At 35.8% G+C, this 19,670-nt stretch overlaps 1 protein-coding gene across 4 annotated transcripts in view; it reads right to left on the bottom strand.

The window, feature by feature from the left end:
• The window catches only part of EIF2B3 (eukaryotic translation initiation factor 2B subunit gamma), a 99,773-nt gene that overhangs the window by 56,807 nt on the left and 23,296 nt on the right, over positions 1–19,670 (bottom strand). For all 4 annotated transcript variants that reach the window (XM_034414965.3, XM_034414964.2, XM_034414963.2 and 1 more), the window contains exons 4-5: positions 9,628–9,787; positions 8,073–8,184 (exon numbers count right to left, since the gene is read on the bottom strand). In XM_034414965.3, coding sequence (XP_034270856.2) covers positions 8,073–8,184; positions 9,628–9,787 — 272 coding nt within the window. The remainder of the gene's footprint in view (positions 1–8,072; positions 8,185–9,627; positions 9,788–19,670) is intronic.

The following is a 19,670-nucleotide window of genomic DNA, read 5'->3' on the forward strand; positions in this document are numbered from 1 at the left end:
TAACCACAATTCTGAAAACACGTTCACTTGTATGTCTTTTTTAGAAAGCATATTCCTTTGAACTAAAGGATAGGGTTGATAGAAGAGCTTTTTCAAGCTAGCATTTCTTGGAGTACGACAAATCAATTAAACAATTCCCATAGGTGTTTCCAGATAGAAAATCCTCTTGTACTGGCCCTTGTTAAAGATTACTAGATAGTTTAAAATAAAAAGCTACAGAAACTGCTTAGGCTTTGTTATCACAGATTGACAAATGCCTTATGCTATTCTTGCAGTACTTTTTGTAATATTTTCTCTCTCTTCTGCTTCTTTACATTTGCTAATATATTTACAACTCGGACTGGGGTGTTAACTAACTGCTGCATTCCAGTCTGGTTTGCGTCATGGAGTTCCACAGCTATTGATGAGTAACATATGTCTAACATGTGGCCAAGAAGACTCGGACTGTGTTCAAATAGGCATGGATAACTCCACTGACCTTAGACTCAGTCTTCTATGACACCTGAACAGCACAGTAAAATGATTCTATGAAGCTAAACAAGTTAGGAATTATCCACTGAGAAAGATCCTGTAAACATTCAAAAGACCAGGGCATTATCTCTTTTATGGTCTGGTACTAAAGTGCTGGATTACACTTTCATGGTCTATTGTCATGCTGGTTGGGAAAGACGAATTTAAATATGGTACAAAATGGCGGAAGGATAATTTATATAATTTATATGCACAGACACACACTGAGCGTTGACAAAGTAATCTGAAAAGAGCAATTAGATTCACTATTTACTGAAATTCTAATGTAAACCTCCTCCCTCAAAAGGAGCAAAGTAATTAAAATTAAAAACCTACATGTTTTTAAGAAATTGAAATTCCCACTCAGGAAATTTGATTGTTTTTTTCAACTTTTTCCTTTGAAAGATAACACACACAGAGAGAAGCTCAAATTGTAAGAATGGAGGCACCAAAAGGTCAGTCTCTCCAATTGCACTATAAGGAGTCAGAGCTTTGAAATCCGAAACCATATAGTTTTACAAAGAGGTCTATAAGAGTAAAAAAAAACAAAATCGATCATTGATAGGATGTTGTAAAATGAAGTAAATATAGCATGCTTCTCAACTCTTCCAATAAGCAGGTAAGTCAGAACAGAAAAAGTTCAAATTCAGTGACCAGTCTGGTTTGGAGGACTGTCTTACTGAATGTATATACATCCACACAAAAGCAACTGAAGAATCTAGAACAGTGTTTCCCAACCTTGGCAACTTGAAGATGTGTGGACTTCAACTCCCAGAATTCTCTAGCCAGCTTTGCTTCAAGTTGCCAAGGTTGAGAAACACTGATCTAGAACATAATTTGTATGCTCTGAAGTACTTTTCTAGTACAAAGAATACTCAGAGTGTATGTGGCATTATTGCATGTCATATTTTTTCTCAGAAGAATCTACCCAACAACTTCTTTTTTCAGCTTCAGGTGATAACATGGTCCACTAATCTTCTAATTCCTTAAAAACCATGTGGCTAATTTAAACTTTCAATTGCTTTTTATATATAGCAGTTTAATTTATTACAGTGCATTTCTAGCTTATCCCAGATTTCTGCTGAGGTTTTGCATTCATGCAAACATAGAAGTCTGTATTAAAAGAAATTATTATAGCATTTATTAATTATTCCTTGTTAAGAGTATCAATAAAAATAATTATTATATGATTCAGTGAATCTTCTTCTTCAGGTTCTTTGGTTATATAGAGGTTTTAGAAGGATGTGTGCATAAGCAGCCATCATTTAAATATGTTAAGACAGTGTCCTGCAGTTCATACATGATGAAGACAAGAGCTCTTTGGCCTCTACTGTGATCACTTTTACTGGATCTAAATCTATACAATAATTTTCCATTATTTTTATTTATACCTTGAAATGCTCTTTATTTCACTCTCTTCTATCCCATCCTCAACCTAAAGAGTCTCATCATTTCCAACATCTTGCAAGTATTTCCTGAGCTCTTAATAGCATGTAATTAAAATGTAAAATTAAAACAATAGACTTTTAAGTGCAGCATTTCTCTAATTCTGAGCTCCAACTACTCTTCTCTGCTTTATTCTATAATTTGCCAACCCCAATAACCCTGCATTATGCATACAGGAAGTTCTCAACTTATGACCACAATTGAGGCCAAAATTTCCATTGCTAAACAAGACAGTTGTTAAGTGAGCTTTGTCCTGTTTTATGACCTTTCTTACCACAATTGTTAAATGAATCACTGCAGTTTTTACCTTAGTTACATGGTTGTTAAGTGAATCTGGCTTCCCCACTGACTTTGCTTGTCATAAGATCATAAATATGAGCCTGTTGTCAAGCATCCAAATTTTAATAAACCATGGGGATACTCCAACTACCATAAATGTAAAAAATGCTCATAAATTGCGGTTGTTACTTTGAACGGTCAGTAAATGAAAGTCGAGGATTATCTGTATACTAGTGGTAGAGTAAGAGGCAGACTCAAAAGACTTTGGTTCAAATCATCCCTCAGCTGAGATGTTCCTTGGGCAACTTTGCTTGGTCAGTCATAATCTCTCAGCCCAATTTATTATGTAGAGCTCTCGAGTTAATGAACTATATTTTCACAAGTTCCTTGAAAAATGACTATTTAAAGAACAAAGATTTATCAAGGGAATACAAAGCAATTAAAATTACAATAATGTTCATTCCATGCTATTTTTGATGGCAGGATTTCAGTCATCTAAGCCAAAGATGTGCAACTGTTTTGGGGATGAGAACTTCCCTGGCCCCTTGAATGGCATGTCAGGCTCTATATTCCACACAGTACAAAATGTCGGGGAGACATCAGTGAGGCCAGGACACAAACTGAAGTTGATTTCCTTTAATTTTAAATTATTTCAATTAATTTAAATGCAGTTAATATGATCATGTATTTAATATTTTTCACTCTTACTTTAAAAGGTTAAAAATCCGGGAAGACCTCTAAGCCTGGATCACATCCAAGATTTTCAGGAGCGTATACAACCTTTGGATCTCAAATTGGAAGTCTCTGTTCTAAGGCATAGTCCATAGCAAGAATCCAGAAACAGACTGTTCTTCCTGGGGTTTCCTCTCCTTCCAGCCAGTTTCCCTCTTGAGTACCATATTTTCTGCCTAGCTTAGGAGCATAAGAGACAAGGTAGACACCAAATATGGCTTGGCTCACTTTAAATTTCCTATCCACTCTAGTGCAAAAACATAAAGCACATTGTGTTACATCTCTCTCTCTCTTTTTTGTTCAATGCAATGCAAATAATGTACAATTCAAAGATTAATTGATTGTACAAATAAGTTTATAGTCCTTCTCAAGCAAGGCTTTTTCATGGCAGTTTCTTCAGTGTGTGTGTGTGTGTGTGTGTGTGTGTGTGTGTGTGTGTGTGTGTAGGTCTTTGGTTATTCGGGTTTTCTCCCGCGTAAAATTGGAGTTTTCTTGGCAACGTTTTGACGAAGTCTCATTCGTCATCTTCAGGCTGGTGTTCTCGGCTTCGTGCTTCTAGGAGCAATGTGTGTGATCACAGCTGTTTCTTCCTTTTAACTGCCAGTGGGGGTGTGAACTGATTGGGTGGGAGCTTGGCTGTGTTCTGATTGGGCAGAGGTGTGTTCTGATTGGTTGGGGGTTTGGCTGTGCTCTGATTGGATGGGGGTTTGGCTGTGCTCTGATTGGATGGGTGTGTGTTCTGTTTAGGTGGGGGCTTGGTTGTGCTAGGGTCAGTCTGAGTAGCTCAAATCCCCCTGCTACTCAGACTGACCCTAGCACAACCAAGCCCCCACCTAAACAGAACACACACCCATCCAATCAGAGCACAGCCAAACCCCCATCCAATCAGAGCACAGCCAAACCCCCAACCAATCAGAACACACCTCTGCCCAATCAGAACACAGCCAAGCTCCCACCCAATCAGTTCACACCCCCACTGGCAGTTAAAAGGAAGAAACAGCTGCGATCACACACATTGCTCCTAGAAGCACGAAGCCGAGAACAACAGCCTGAAGATGACGAATGAGACTTCGTCGAAACATTGCCAAGAAACCTCCAATTTTACTTGATTTATATGCCGCCCTTCTCCGGAGACTCACGGCGGCTTACAATGCGTTAAACAATAGCCTTCATACTTTTGTATATTTATACAAAGTCAGCTTATTGCCCCCACAAACTGGGTCCTCATTTAACCTACCTTAGAAAGGATGGAAGGCTGAGTCAACCTTGAGCCTGGTAAGATTCGAACCTGCAGTAATTGCAGGCAGCTGTGTTAATAACAGGGTGCTTTAAACCACTGTACTACCAAGGCTCCTTGGTAGTATTGTGGTTAACTGAAGCCAAGAACATGTAAAGGCATGTGCATGTGGACATTCACACACTCATTGTTGTATAGGCAACAATCAATTTGCTTCAGAAGACTTCTCCATAATATTTTGGGATAACAGCTAAACTTTACTTATAAAAGTAGGGAAAAATCAATTGACTCTTATAAAAAGAATATTCTCTTAGCCTCTTAACATGCCGTTCCCACTAGGTAGCCCTTTTCTAATCATGATGATTTACAATGCTTTGGAGGTAACTATAAAAAGCTCAACACTGACATACAATCCCTAATTAACCTGAAATATGCACTAACTTTACAGGAGGTATGCAATGTTACAGAATTATACTGTAAAAAATATAATAGAAGTTCATAGAAACAATTTCATGAGAACACCATAGTAACAAAGATTATTGTATTAGTATAGGATCCACTTGTTGTTTAAATTAACCTCCACTGTAAATAACAAAAATGACATAACTAACTTTGTATTTTCTTTGTATTTCAGAGGTGCCTAATACATTTCTGTGCCTGAACAATTCTTTTAATGATTCATCTCTACACTTAAATATGCTTTTCCTCCCACAAAAGGAATTTTAAAGAGGACTAAGTAAAACCACAATATCCTTTTCATACATAAATGGGTTAGGTCTTTTGAATAGAGACTGCATTGTCACTTCAAAGCCATTCTTGCCATTACCCCATACATTCATATAGGAGGTATTCCTTTTTGTATGAGGTAATGAGTAGGCCCGATTGTGGATGTGATTTATTACTGCATCCTCTTTGGAGCAGCACTGCACCTGCATTTACAGAGATGGGACACCCACGAAGGTGAATGGTTTATTACGGACAGCTCATCCTCAAACAACCCACAGCATTTTAAGGGGAAATGATCCAAATTTAGACCTGCTCTAACAGGTGTCTTTTAGAATACTTTTTTTAAACAGTTATATATATCTATGGTGAGGCAAACAATTCTTTGCTTATAGTAATTACTCCATGAAAACAAGTATATCAGCTCCACCACCACCTTTGAAGATGAGAGGTAGAGTAAAGGCCAATGGAATTCTCATTATTTTTCAATGCTGTGGCTTGCCAAATGCTTAGAAGGATAGAGCTTAGTGAAGTGAGACTTCAAAGTACATACCAAATACCCAGATCCAAACTGCTATCCAATATTTATCCTCAGGATAACACAAAGGTGGAAATTCTATGCCTCTCTAGAAACACTGCCTATAGTAAGTGATGCTATGAATTATAGTTCAGCAAAATTTGAAAAAACACAGATTTCCTATTCTGGTTTAACATAAAGGTAATTCAACGTTTCTTCCTTTGGCATAAATTATGACTTAGTGTTTGGGTTATCGCAGCTAACATTTGAAACCTGGCAAGTGACAATGGAAATGAACAAATCTAGTGTAAATACAAAATCCACTTTTCTTATAGCTGTCTTCCCCAGCAGCCTTTCACAACTTGGCATATTCCACATATATTTTGCACATGTATTTCCCATTCCCAGAATTCTCCTAGCTATTGCTGAGAATTATGGGAGCTAAAATCCATGTATCTAAAGAATATCCAATTTGGATATTCTCCAAAACTGAATTTTCATTTGACTTTGGTAGAATGGTCTTTGATTACCATGATACTAATATCCTTATTGGTCAATGAAAGCGCTAACTATATCTTCCTAGGCATTTTAACTATGAGTTTAAGAAAACACTTGCATTTTTTTCAGAACCAAAGATTAAAAAGTTAAGAATTTCCCAAATCACATTCAACTCCTGATGTTTGTACATTCATGTAGTTCACAGCAGTAGAAAAATGTTACATAAGGGAATTGAATTTAGTTTCAGAAGCTAAGCACATTTTAGATTCCAGTGATAAATAATATTTTAAATTGAATTAGAATTATCTAGTAAGGACTGATAGCTAAGTAATTAAGTTTTTATAATTAAACAAAATTATTGTTACTATTTGAATATAGACAATTTTCTTCCCTGTGTAATATAAGATCTAATTCAATAGCTCCTTGTTAAGCGTCTACTAGGGATGGGCAGGCTATAAATATGGTGAAAGGAAGGAAAGAATTTGTTATTACTCAAATCTGTACACTTCAAAATATAATTATCCTAATCTCTTATCTCCAAATAATTTCTAGAAATCATTTAGAATCATTCATTTTTTATGAACCAATTCCTACAGTAAAATAATTTTGAAAAGTCTGGTTCCATATTCCTGTTCTACCAGAATTTAAAGTAATATAAAACAAAGGTTTTTTTTCCCCCAGCAGTGATGCCTAATTTAATTCTACAGGGAAGGTCGATTTGATCTATTCTGTTTGCTTAGCATCATTATGCTAATTTTTTAATTCATCATTTGGGAATTTTGATAAGCAGCATAAAGAATTATTCAACATGTTTTATTCATTTTAGCTGTATAGCCTGTTTCTTACTATTCCTCTTAGTGATTTTATTTCTTTGTTTGCTAAAAACAAAGTAAAACAGAAATGTCTGAGGAATAATTAGAATGCCCCTACACTGATATGTAGGAAGAGAAAGACACAGTTATTTTTAAGCCTAAACTAAACCAACTAGTTGGCTGTGTTGCTTGTTATACTTTTAATTTTAATTCTTGTAATCAAGTGGCAAGTTAATGATATCACAATGATTCAAGTTTATATCCTAGCCACCCAGGGTCAATTTAAGGTTAAGTGGCACCTAAATTGAATAAAATAGATACACACATACATACATGTACCCCATTTATTTTAATCCTACTTGTCTACTCTATAAATCTATAATTTTATTTGCTTAGTGATTTTACTTTATGCTAGTTTATGTCTATAATAGAAAATAATGCTAAAGCTAATTCTGTAATTCTACTTCATTCGGTTAGAAAAGGTTAGAAAAGAAAATGCCTAGAAAACGTTTTTATTATTCCAATTAATGTTGCCAAGCAAACTGAATTTGGAACTTCAGCATGTTGCAGAGAATCTCACTACAAGATTAGTATTCAATGTTAATTGTAATGTTAGAATGCAATCTAGAAACACCACCTTTGAAAGGAGCATTAATGCAATGCCTTTTTAATAAATTCTTCAGGGGCTCAGATTTTCATAATGTGCTTTATACCAAGTTAGAAAATAACAACAATAGATAAAATAATCAATAATATATGTATTCATATGGAAAATTCAGAAAATATTATTCTTATATTCACATATTGAGATATTTGTTTGCACTTTTTCTTATTTCTTCCTTCCCAATTTCACTTTATCAGTAAAAGTTTCAACAAATGAAAATAAAATGATTCTACTGGCTTCCCATTCTTGCAAGAATGATGAAACAGATGGAAAACAAAGATAAAGAAATTGCAGTAAAAGGAACAATCAGGATAGTAATTTAGCTTCTGTGGGAGAGAGTTAAAGGGTGTAAGGTTTACCCCATTTTCTCCTGGATTAATAATAAACTGTGAACTAGCTATGGGAAATAAAGAAATTGTTCAATTTCACATTACAATTTTATGGTGCATATTATTGTGAATTAACTTTGAAAAACATGTAAAAACCATAAATACACATCATCACAAAACATCACAAAGACTTAGATTCTGGGTGAAATGGAAAATTTTGAATATATGCAGCAGCTCGTCTTAATCTCCATAATTACTTGTTTTCAGTATATTTTATAAAACTGAAACTTGTTAATTTGGAAAGAGGCAAAAGTCCAAAGCTTACTTTTGAAGGATAGATCTCTTAATGACAATTTCTTCATCCAGATCTGCTTCATTGGCCATGAAGAGCAACCTCTTCTCTGAGTCATCTACTCCAATGAAGTCACGCTGTTCCACTGAAACAGAAAATAATTACATAACTCTTTTACAATTCTTGCCTGTAACCTAGTAAGGGTATGGCTAGACACCTGAAACAAAGCCTATCCAGGTGGTCCTCGACTTATGACCACAATTGAGACTAGAATAAAGCACTTGTTCAGTGAGTTGGACCCTATTTTATGACCTTTTTTGCCATGACTGTTAAGTGAATCCCTGCAGTGAAGTGAATAATGTGGTTCTTAAGTGAATCCAACTTCCCCCATTGCTTGTCAGAAGCTGGTTGGGAAGGTCACAAATGGTGATCACATGGCCTTGGGATGCTGCCACCATCATGGATACATGCCGGTTGCCAAACACCTGAATTCTGATCCTGTGATTGTGGGGATGCTACATTAGTCATAAGTCAGGTCATAAATAACTTTTTTCAATGCCACTGTAGCTTTGAAATGAATGGTTGTACGTTGAGGACTACCGGTATAAATATCAACAAAGTTTGATCATCGAACCTGAAAGAATTTTCCTGAAAATTCTAGCAAGGGTGTTCCAATCAGAGAGGAATCAAAGAAACATAAAGAAGCTCCATGAGAGGTCCTTTAGCTATGTGTGGCTGTAATTTCAAAGATACTTGTCTTGCCACTTCACTGCTTTACAATTTGAATTATTGAATCAGGGGCAATGAGGACATCTGGGAATAGTTTCTTCTCACCAAAATCTTATTATTTTTGGCATAGCTAGCAAGTATTGAAAGACATATTGTTTCATATAATAATATTAATTAATATCTAGAGTCTTGGACTTATGCAGAAATAAAGGGTAAATTTTCTAAAAGAGATTCTAAAATCGAGGAATCATTTCTAAAAGAGACATTGCCAAAGTTAATGAATACAAACAGGAAAACATAAAACAGCAGCTTGGCAGCAATTTCATTTAAGAAACTTATGTTTATTTTGCCTAAACAGAATAGTGATGGAATGCCACAAACAACAAATATTTTGAGTACATGTATTATAAGTTTACAAAGAAAGTCACCATATTGAGTATTGTAGGAAGAGAGCTATGGTAGCCAAAATCAGATGGAATCTGGTAAATTCTTTTCGAACTAATAAATTTTTATTAAAGGCATAATCTTTTAAGTCATGTATAGTTTATTTTGGGATTTTGCATTTTACCTGATGGTATAAATCAATCTGTTTCAATATTATTGCTAAATAACCCAATATTTTGTTATTAGGAATAGAACTGCTGCTAGAATATAACAGAAAAATGACAGACTTTTATATTGCATGGCAACATCATAATAGTAATTACAATAATTATATAATTATCAAGAATTGGAAGAGAAACTGAGATATCATTTCAGCTTACAGACAGCTTGTGAAAACTGTTACACTCTGCAAAAACTACCAAACCGTGTGAAACTACCAGTGGTTCAAATTCCAGAGTAAGGCTCACTGAATTACCTAATTTTTTCTTTCCTTTTTGTCCAGGTCCGAGTTCTGTGGGTTCACAGGCTTTCTTCATTAACATGGAGAGTGTGGCATCATGAGTTCGAAATAAATCTACTACTTCATGAAGAGCAACATCTGTAATTAGATCACAACTCAGCACCAACACATCTGTCTGTCAAAACATAAAAGAAAAGTATTGTTTCCTTATAAACATGTATATGCATTGTTTTGAAATATGAAGAAGAGTACATTGGAGGGCTTCTCAGCAAATACTGCTAAACCTGTTAACATTCTACATCAATGCTACAATAGCTGCTTATTATTATTATTATTTATTGGTTAATCTTTAGTGAGATTCACAGCTTTGAGGCTGGTTAATAGCTCAGCAGCTTGAGTCCTAACCAAGGACCTAGGAACTGTTAAGGTATCGTCGGAGGATGTAAGCTGTTCCGAGTAAGGTGGTTTTTTGTAGAGTCAAAATGTTCAAGTCCGGCAAATTTAGAATTTCTAAATAGCGGGGTAGCCCTTTGGGTATTGCTCCGAGGGCTCCAATTACAATCGGGACAACACACGATTTCTTTTTCCACAGTCGCTCAACTTCAATTTGTAAGTCCCGGTACTTTGTGATTTTTTCTTGCTGCTTATCTTCAATTCGTGCATCACCAGGTATTGCAATGTCAATGAACCATACTTTTTTCTTTTCAACTATTGTTATGTCAGGTGTGTTGTGGACCAAGTGCCTGTCAGTCTGAATCCTAAAGTCCCACAAGATCTTTTATTATTATTATTATTATTATTATTATTATTATTATTATTATTATTATTATTATTATTATTATTATTATTATTTTACTTACTTACTTACTTACTTACTTACCGCCTTTTAAAGGCATTTTAGGTGTTAGACATTTATTTTATTTATTTATTTCTTATTAAATTTATTTGCTGCAGGGCTATTCTGGGCAACTTACAACAATAGAAAATTATAAATATGTAAATATAAAAATAGTTAAACAAGGGAACAATAAGAATAATGAAAGTACAGCAATATGAATTAAAAGATGGGCAAGGAGGGGGCAGGGGGGATCAGCTATTAGTCCAATAGCCACTTACAGTGTGGTACTCTTGCAATGTCTCTTCCAGATATGTTATTAGATTGCAAAAAACCTATATTACTTTAACATTTCTGTTATTGCCATTATGTTTGGTAAGGGCTAGTGGTATTTTATTTTAATCCTCTCCTTGCCATATAATTCTGGATTGCAGAATTATAAAAATGTGCACACATTTATTATTTACAGTGACAATTCTGACATTTTCCTACCCAATAGCATATTCCCTGGCATTAAGCGCAGCATTTGGAAAAGATATTCTGTCACAGTGATGTATCTATATCTAGCAAGATTAAAACAGTGCAAGAAATAATATTCCTTGTGACAACCTATGGAAGTGAAAGTTGGTATCAAGAGTATTGATGCTCTTGAACTTTCGTGTTGAAAAAGATTCCAGAGAATATAGTGGACAGCCAGAAAACAAACAAATGGATCACTGAAGACATCAACCCAGCCTTGTTCTCACTCAAGGCATACATTTCCAGGCTCAAATTATTCTATTTCAGAAGATGATGACCAGCAGCAAACTGGATGGTCTCAGTTGCTATAGTCATGATTGCACCATTAGAGGATCTGAAAGACCAGTTAGGGAAAAACTGTCTGACCAGTTAGGGAAAAAAATCTATGTGACTGCTAAAAGTCAACACTGACTTGAGGGAAAATTATCAAAAATGCAACAGGTCAGTCATAATGAATTAAAGCAGTTGACATTTTTCATCCTCTTGTAGTTTTAATTTCATTTTATGACTTCTAAGGTCTACCTCAGGAATTCCCAACAGGAACTATCTATTTATAAATACCCCACAACCTTATGCCAATGTACTGTACTTTATTTAAATTTCACAGATTTATTTAAATTTAAGAATACATCTACTTCAAGATAAGATTAATTCCATAAACATTATAAATGCTATTCCGAATTAAAGATTTGATAATTCTAAAAGATCTGTTATTAAAAGAAAATGTTACAGGCAAATATCTGGAATAAATAAGGTTCCATTCCTGCTTTTATTTCCAAGAATGCTACTGGGTCTCATAAAGTTTCTTAGAAAATAAAAATGGAGGGCTCTTTCAGCCCTGTGCTATCTTTGGAATGATGCCCATCTATCCAGAAAAAGGAGAGAGGGGAAGGTGAGCAGTAGTGACAGGGGGCATCTTATGTAGGAAGGAGGAGGCTGATACAATGATGTTTTAAGAATGTCTACAAAGTAGGATGTAGCCACCTTCTGAATGGGTCAGCCTGCCCAGGCAAACATTGTAAATATGCAAACGATCCAAACTGGGCTTCGTGCTCCAAATTAAAATTTATAAACACATATTTCCAACATTTATACTATGACAGTTTTTGCACTGTTGTACCAGGAAAATATCTGCAAGGTATGAGATATTCTGTTAATATCAACATTTAGGTTTTCTTTTTTGGGAAATACGTTTTTTAAAAATATTAATTAAAAGGGGGGGGGAGAGCTTTCATTATTCACAATGAGCAGGCATAAAATATTCTCCACAAACCAGGCATCCAGGTTTCTGTCTCTGCATCACTTTTATATTAATATGCATCTTACAAGTGCCCTTTGTACATTTACAACACTTGTAAATTACATCTGTAGGGAGCAGATACAATAATCTTGTAAGTGCTGTAAATATTCAACCTTGTTCCCTATAGATATAATTTCATTCCACCTATTAAAAACCTTGCTTTAGATTACTTCTCCCTACAGGCTGCTTAGAGAGCCTTGGACCTGTGAGAATGACAGAAATAAGAAACTGTAGCCAAAGATTTCGTGCCATAAGGCCACCTTCTTCAATCTGATGTATTTATTTTATTTTTTATTTATTTTATTATTCATATTTCTATGCCACCCACTCTCCGAGGATTCTGGGCGGCTTACACCAAAGACAGTATACTAAATAGCATATTGCCCCCAACAATCTGGGTCCTCATTTTACCCATCTTGGAAGGATGGAAGGCTGAGTCAACCTTGAGCCAGTGAGATTTGATCCGCTGATCTGCTGATCTGCTGAACTAGCAGTCAACTGAAGTAGTTGCAGTACTGCACTCTAACCACTAACTTATTACCGTAAGTTTCAACTCCAGTAAGTCTTGACTGAGGTGCCCAAGGACACATGCTGGAGAATTCTAAAGTACCCAAGGTTAGACCGCTTAGATATAAGTATATAAGTTTAATAAATGTATAATTTAATACATAATAATGACTACTGAGACCTGAAATGAATGAATGAATGAATGAATGAATGAATGAATGAATGAATGAATGAATGAATGATGCTGGGGCAGCGTTTCTCACCTCTTCCTCTATCCCACATAATAAGTCAGCCTTCCCAAGTAGACCAGACAGGGAACAGGACCAGTTCAGCTAGTTCTACTTTGAGTCTACGTGAACAGAACCTTACAGGTTTGATAGTGCTAATCTCCCGCTGTTTCTTTTACAGCCTGAGAAGTTAGAAAGGTTCCTTTCTGAGTCTCTTTCTCTGCCCATTATGCAACTGTGGGCTATGCCCTCTCTCATCTCATTGTTCCCTAGGGGGCATCTTTTTCCCTTATCTCCTTAGATCATTCCCACATACAGAAGTACATGAACCAATAAGTTCAAGACATTCAAGTGACAACCTGGTATTTTCATTTTAGAATTTTATAGTATAGTGCCTACAGAGGGGGAGCTGGTGAGATGGATTACAGTGAAGCAGCAGGAAGGAGGGAGCACATTCCAGAAACAGGAGGAGGGGAGCACAGCCCGGAACTAGATAGAAGACAGAGGAAGAGAGTTAGAATTGCCACTCCCTAGAATCTCTCAGGTTATATCCACTTGGGTGGGAGTAGTAAGGGTTTAGTTTGTATTATGTGTAAGCAAATAAAGAACTGAAGTGTGGCTGGATTATTCTACATTCTTCTTAGGCTGAGCCCGATACATATGAATGCAATAAGAGAATAAGGAAAACAATTTCATTACCCCACACAATTTTTCAATTTTCATTATTTTATCCTGTTTGCAAGTACTGCATTGAGCCTGAAGGAATGGGATAGGATAGGACATCGATGCACTGGATTCCTTCCTGCTCTGCAATTCTATATTTTAAATAGAGAATGTTTCTTTTTACATAGCACTATATTTTTCCGAAACTTTAAATGAAAATGAAAGATCATAAAACACCGGTAAGAAATCTAGATAAAAAGTTGGTTTGTAAACTATTTTTTCTAACTCTACTTCAAAACCATTTTTCTTTTTTAAAAGATTGAAATGAATTACCATGGTTACTATACTAAAAGTATTGCTGGGAACAATTTTGCAAGGTGATTTGTATTATCTAAAGATAATTTTTCCCCAGATTAATTGTGTCATTTTCACAGAGGCACATTATTGCATGTTATTAACAAAGATGATCAATGTTGCCAAAAATCATTCCATCATTATTACCTTTCAAAAAAAATTTAGACAGGTACATTAATTTTTGATATTGTGAAGTCATTATAAATAAAATAAAAACAATTTATTTCATCTTAAACTATTACAGAAATTCGATACTATTCACAATATTTCTTAAACAGTGGTCATTTTAATTCCTCTTCCTTTAGCTTCAGGCAAAATCCTGAGCCTATATTGCTTTAATAGAAGAATATGAATATTGCTCTTTTTGAAAAGAATAACATCAGCCTGGAACGATAGGATAGGATAGGATAGGATAGGATAGGATAGGATAGGATAGGATAGGAGCCTGAGTGGCGTAGGAGGCTAATGCCTCCTACTAAGGCAGCATTTAACATCCAGCTGCCTGCAATTACTGCAAGTTCAATTCTCACCAGGCTCAAGGTCGACTCAGCCTTCCATCCTTTCTAAGGTAGGTAAAATGAGGACCCGGTTTGTGGGGGCAATAAGCTGACTTTGTATAAAATATACAAAAGTATGAAGGCTATTGCTTAATGCATTGTAAGCCGCCCTGAGTCTCCGGAGAAGGGCGGCATATAAAAATAAATAAATAAAAATAAAAATAAAAACAATAGAGTCGTTGTTTTCCTCCTCCTCCTCCATCTCCCTACCACCACCACTACCCACCATAAAATCTTCTAAGAATAATCTATCAGTTTCACTAACTACTAATTAATAGTATTACAGAATTAACTAGACAGACTAGGTCATATCCAGCAATGGGTTAAGGTGTAAAACTTAAAAAGAAAAGGAAATAAACTACAAAGGTTATCCCTTTTGTAACCAATTCATCTGCATGTAAAGCAGCTTTTCAAAGGTAGTATTTCAGAACATTTCACAGAAAAACTGACAACACATACATATTTATCCACCTATTATAAAGTAATCCCACTTAACCTGATAGGGGCAAAGAAAAAATAAAATTCCACACCAACCAATAATCTGAATAAATATTCAAATAATTATTGGTTATGCACACAAGGAACCCTTAAAAGCTATGAACCGTATCTGTCAATCTTATTGTGACAACACAACATTTTGGTGAAAACCCGGACAAGGTTAAATCTTTTTCTGATAGGATACCTCCTTCTTGTCAATGATGAAAGCCACCTCAGGCCCACGGGCAAGCCTTCATTTTGGACTTGTCCAACTCAATCTTGTAATTATTTAGCTACAACTATTTTAATCTGTCATCCTCATAAACTGCCAACAAGGCTTTCATAACTGCGAACAGCCTTCTCGGGTTTTTTTTTAGGATGAACTCTGGCAAAGGCTGAATACAAGACCCCTGAGGAGCGTAAGGGAACAGAACCACCAAATATCTGGTTGCCATCTGTTCTACCCATTTACTCTTCAATATGTAAATAAACGTCAGAGAGCACAGGGACCAGTGAAACACACGGTTGCTAAGTGAAGCCCAAATTTCTGCCTCTCCTCCTGATGAGCAGAGCAGCGGCCTCAGATACATGCTGAGAGTACACCATGAAAGGCTCTTTTGGGATTCAACAGCCTCTCCTTTGAAACACCAACACCCTCATAAATAAAGTTCTTACTGTCTGATGGATGCCCTTTTTCCAGTATGGAACCCCTGAAAGAATAAACTAATGCCTGAATGAAAAATAAACTAGGCAAGCACCCTAGTAGACACTTCTATTTTCCTTTACTTTCAATGGTTGATGCGGCAGAAAGAGGGGGAAAATATGGTCTGTATTTTTTTAAACTATATAGTAAGAAAATCTCATTATGACCAATGACTGGGGGGAAAAACAACTATCCTATACACATCCATTTGATTAAAGGGGCAGTGTAGTATTAATTAATTTTACACAAAATTGATTTTATGCAAATGCAAAAATAATAGCTGGGAAACCAGTAATGAAATATACAGCAGATCCAAATTAATAGTTAAGGCTTTCTGATGTAAGATATAGCATGCCAATTATGTCCATACTGCAGATGCAATTAATGTAAGCAGAGATTAAAATCAAAGCAACTATAGATTTTGAACATTCATTGCAATGCTGACAACTGGATTTAACCCAAGATATTTAAAAATATAATTGATTTAGATATCCCAGAGAAAATCCCTTAAGACAGATATCTAGGATCACCCAGACCACATAAAGAGACACATTATTCTTATTTTAAATTAGTAGCCAAGCCAATATTTTTTTAAAAAATCCCTAAAAATCATGTGCTGAAGTCCTGTGTGCACTTAACTAGGACACTTTGTTAAATTCAATAAGACATTTTTGGAGTAGGTATTTAAAGGATTGCAGTATTAAATTGCTGAATGCAAAAGAAACAGTGTATGATTAAAATAAACAGATCATAACTACACAGAATTTGTGGGTTAAAATCTGGCCACATAAGATTCTGTTATATTGCAACAGAAATACAGGTATGTTTAATTTAATAACACTCACAATAGTCCCTACAGTTCAGAAAACGGCACTAACAGTAGATCCTTGTAACAATATATATTACTGTAATAGTTTCCTAAACGTATAGCAATTTTTAGTGTTATAAAGTTTATTTTTATTTATCTATCAAATTTAGGTACTACAATCTCATTCTTAGAGTGACTCAGAGTGGTTAAGTTAAGCAGTGCCAAAGCTGCTCTCCTAGGAAACCACTTTCTTAAGTGGATAAGAGCAACTCCAAAGAGGACATTAAAGGTAAAGGTAAAGGTTCGCCTTGCACATATGTGCTAGTCGTTCCCGACTCTAGGGGACGGTGCTCATCTCCATTTCAAGGCCGAAGAGCCAGCACTGTCCTAAGATGTTCCGTGGTCATGTGGCCAGCATGACTAAATGCCAAAGGCGCATGGAATGCTGTTACCTTCCCACCAAAGGTGGTCCCTATTTTCTACTTAAATAATTAATTGCTGGTATTATATAGTATTAAATTACAGCACAGGGAATAAAGCTGCTTATATGGAGGTGATCGACAGGAATCAGCATGAAAGAAGTAGATAATTCAAGAGCTTTCTCATGTAACCATCTTTTTTAACAACTATATGTCAACTTCATATACACCAATATACTGATACTGATATTAATATATACTGATATGGTCTTGTACAACAATTCCCACTAAAAATTCAGGGAGCTATAATCCACATTTACAACATCACGGCTGGTGAAGATTTGTCTAGACACACATATTTAAATAATTTCAATATGGTCTCACTTAATTGATAAGACTTATTCAGCTTATTATATTACTTAAAATAATCAGCGCCAAGAACACATTTATTTCTGGAGCTCAACTTCAATCAAGTACCTTATTTTATCAGTTTCTGCCATCCAGGAGACCCAAATCTTGCCAACTTTTTACTACTTTCATGATCTTTTAAAAGAGAAAATAGTCCCCATTTCTTTTCAAAACCATAATTGTCTATAGCAGGGGTGGGCAACTGTGGCCCTTTTACAACCTGTGGACTTCAACTCCCAGAATTCCTGAGACAATAGCTGTCTCAGGAATTCTGGGAGTTGAAGTCCACAGGTTATAAAAGGGCCACAGTTGCCCACCCCTGGTCTATAGTATACCAATAAAATATCCATTCTAAAGAAAGAATAGTAGCAACCTAATTCTCAATTCTAATATTTAAGGAGAACTTTTGAGAACACACCCACAGGAAAGGCAACCCTTCTTCCTTTCTACAACACATGCAAAAGTGGTACTTCTATCCCAAAGGTGCTTTTTCCAAAAGGCAACTGGACTTCGTGGTTTTTTTTTTTCCCTTTGAAAACATTTTGTTTCTCATTCAAGAAGCTTCTTCAGTTCAGGTTCTTGGATGAGAAGCAAAACATTTTCAAAGAAAAAAAACAACCCAAGAAAGTCTAGTTGCCCTTTAGAAAAAGCACCTTTGGGACAATCATGACCTGGATGATTGAGAATCTCCATAAATAACTTTTCTAATTACAGTAGTAAACAGATTAATTCTGTTTTGAAGAAGCATCATCAGTGCTTAGCAGTGATGGGATTCAAATTTTTTTACTACTGGTTCTGTGGGTGTGGCTTGGTGGGCGTGGCATGGCATAGTTTGGTGGGCGTGGCTTGGTGGGCATGGCAGGGGAAGGATACTGTAAAATCTCCATTTCCTCCCAATCAGCTGGGACTTGGGAGGCAGAGAATAGATGGGGGTGGAGCCAGTCAGAGGTGGTATTTACCGGTTCTCTGAACTACTTAAAATTTCTGCTACCGGTTCTCCAGAACTGGTCAGAACCTGCTGAATACCACCTCTGGTGTTTAGAAATTATAAGCCATTCCATTCCAAGTTTTGATGGGGGCACATTGCATTATTTTATAAGATGGGCCTTATAGATGAGCTAGCTGCTTCACACATTTTTCCACCCTCTTCCAGAACTAAAATAAGGGAACAGCAAATATACATAGTGACCTTTGGCAAGACGAGCAACTTCCCTACCACATATGTGCTGGAAATATATTTATTGCTTTGACTAGCCCATAGAGGAAAAATGTTTATGCAGGAAAACTGGATTAACATAACCTTAATTGAACTTGAATTTGATATTCCCTACAGTGGTCCTCTCTGTAACCATTCCTTCTTCATAATAGGATCCAGGTTTACAAGAGAACTTCAAAATGAATTCATGTCTGGGATGAGCAATATAATAAATTTGGGGGGGGGGTTGCTTCTGGATTGTGTATAGTGACCTAAGGATTTTCACATATATTCCACTGAGACACAGACCTTACCAAAACTCCTATGATTTTCAGTTATTTATTCCATTGTCAATCTCTTGAACTATTATTATTTTTGTCGTATAGAAGTCTCTGTGGAGAGGTGAGTGAGGCAAAGCACTTGTTATTTTTATTTTAGAAATATACATGGTGCTTCAAAGAATGTCAGTTAAGCCTCAGTAAAAGAAGTCTGGTAAACTGCTTTAAGAAATGAAATGCTCTATTTATTTATTTATTTCAAAATTAACTCATAAGCAAAGGAGTAAAACGTCCCATTTGTCTCTATGCACATATTTCATGGTTGTTTTTAAATCCACCAACAGTCCAAAAACATCTCTGTTACAAGTTATGATTTTTTTCCATGGTCACCAAACTCATCTCAACTGTACCAGAAGCACAGATTCCACCTCCCAGCCATTACAGTGAGCTTTCTTATGTCATGTATTTGGAAAGAAGGTTTTTCAGCAGAGGAAGTGAAGCGCTAAACTTGTCTGTCCAAAACTACATGGATCACTGACCCTCAGCAGTATACAGACCACTGCTGTGACATCACACTTTCCACAATATGGCTCCAAAAGATGTACCCAGCATGCAAATCTGGATTGCTTAGCTTTTCCAAGAAATTACTGCTTTTTTTTTTTCCATTGTTTATGGAAGGATCATGGGTACATTTTTGTAACTTTTATTCTGAAGGATTTAGGAAGCACTAGGCAGACCACCTATCATTACTTCATAGTCAAAGTCTACTAACAATAGTATCTAACTGTATGGTTTAGTTAGGGGTTCC

The sequence above is a fragment of the Pantherophis guttatus genome, chromosome 3, assembly GCF_059756535.1.
Source record: "Pantherophis guttatus breed Tessera chromosome 3, ASM5975653v1, whole genome shotgun sequence".
Classification (NCBI taxonomy): domain Eukaryota; kingdom Metazoa; phylum Chordata; class Lepidosauria; order Squamata; family Colubridae; genus Pantherophis; species Pantherophis guttatus.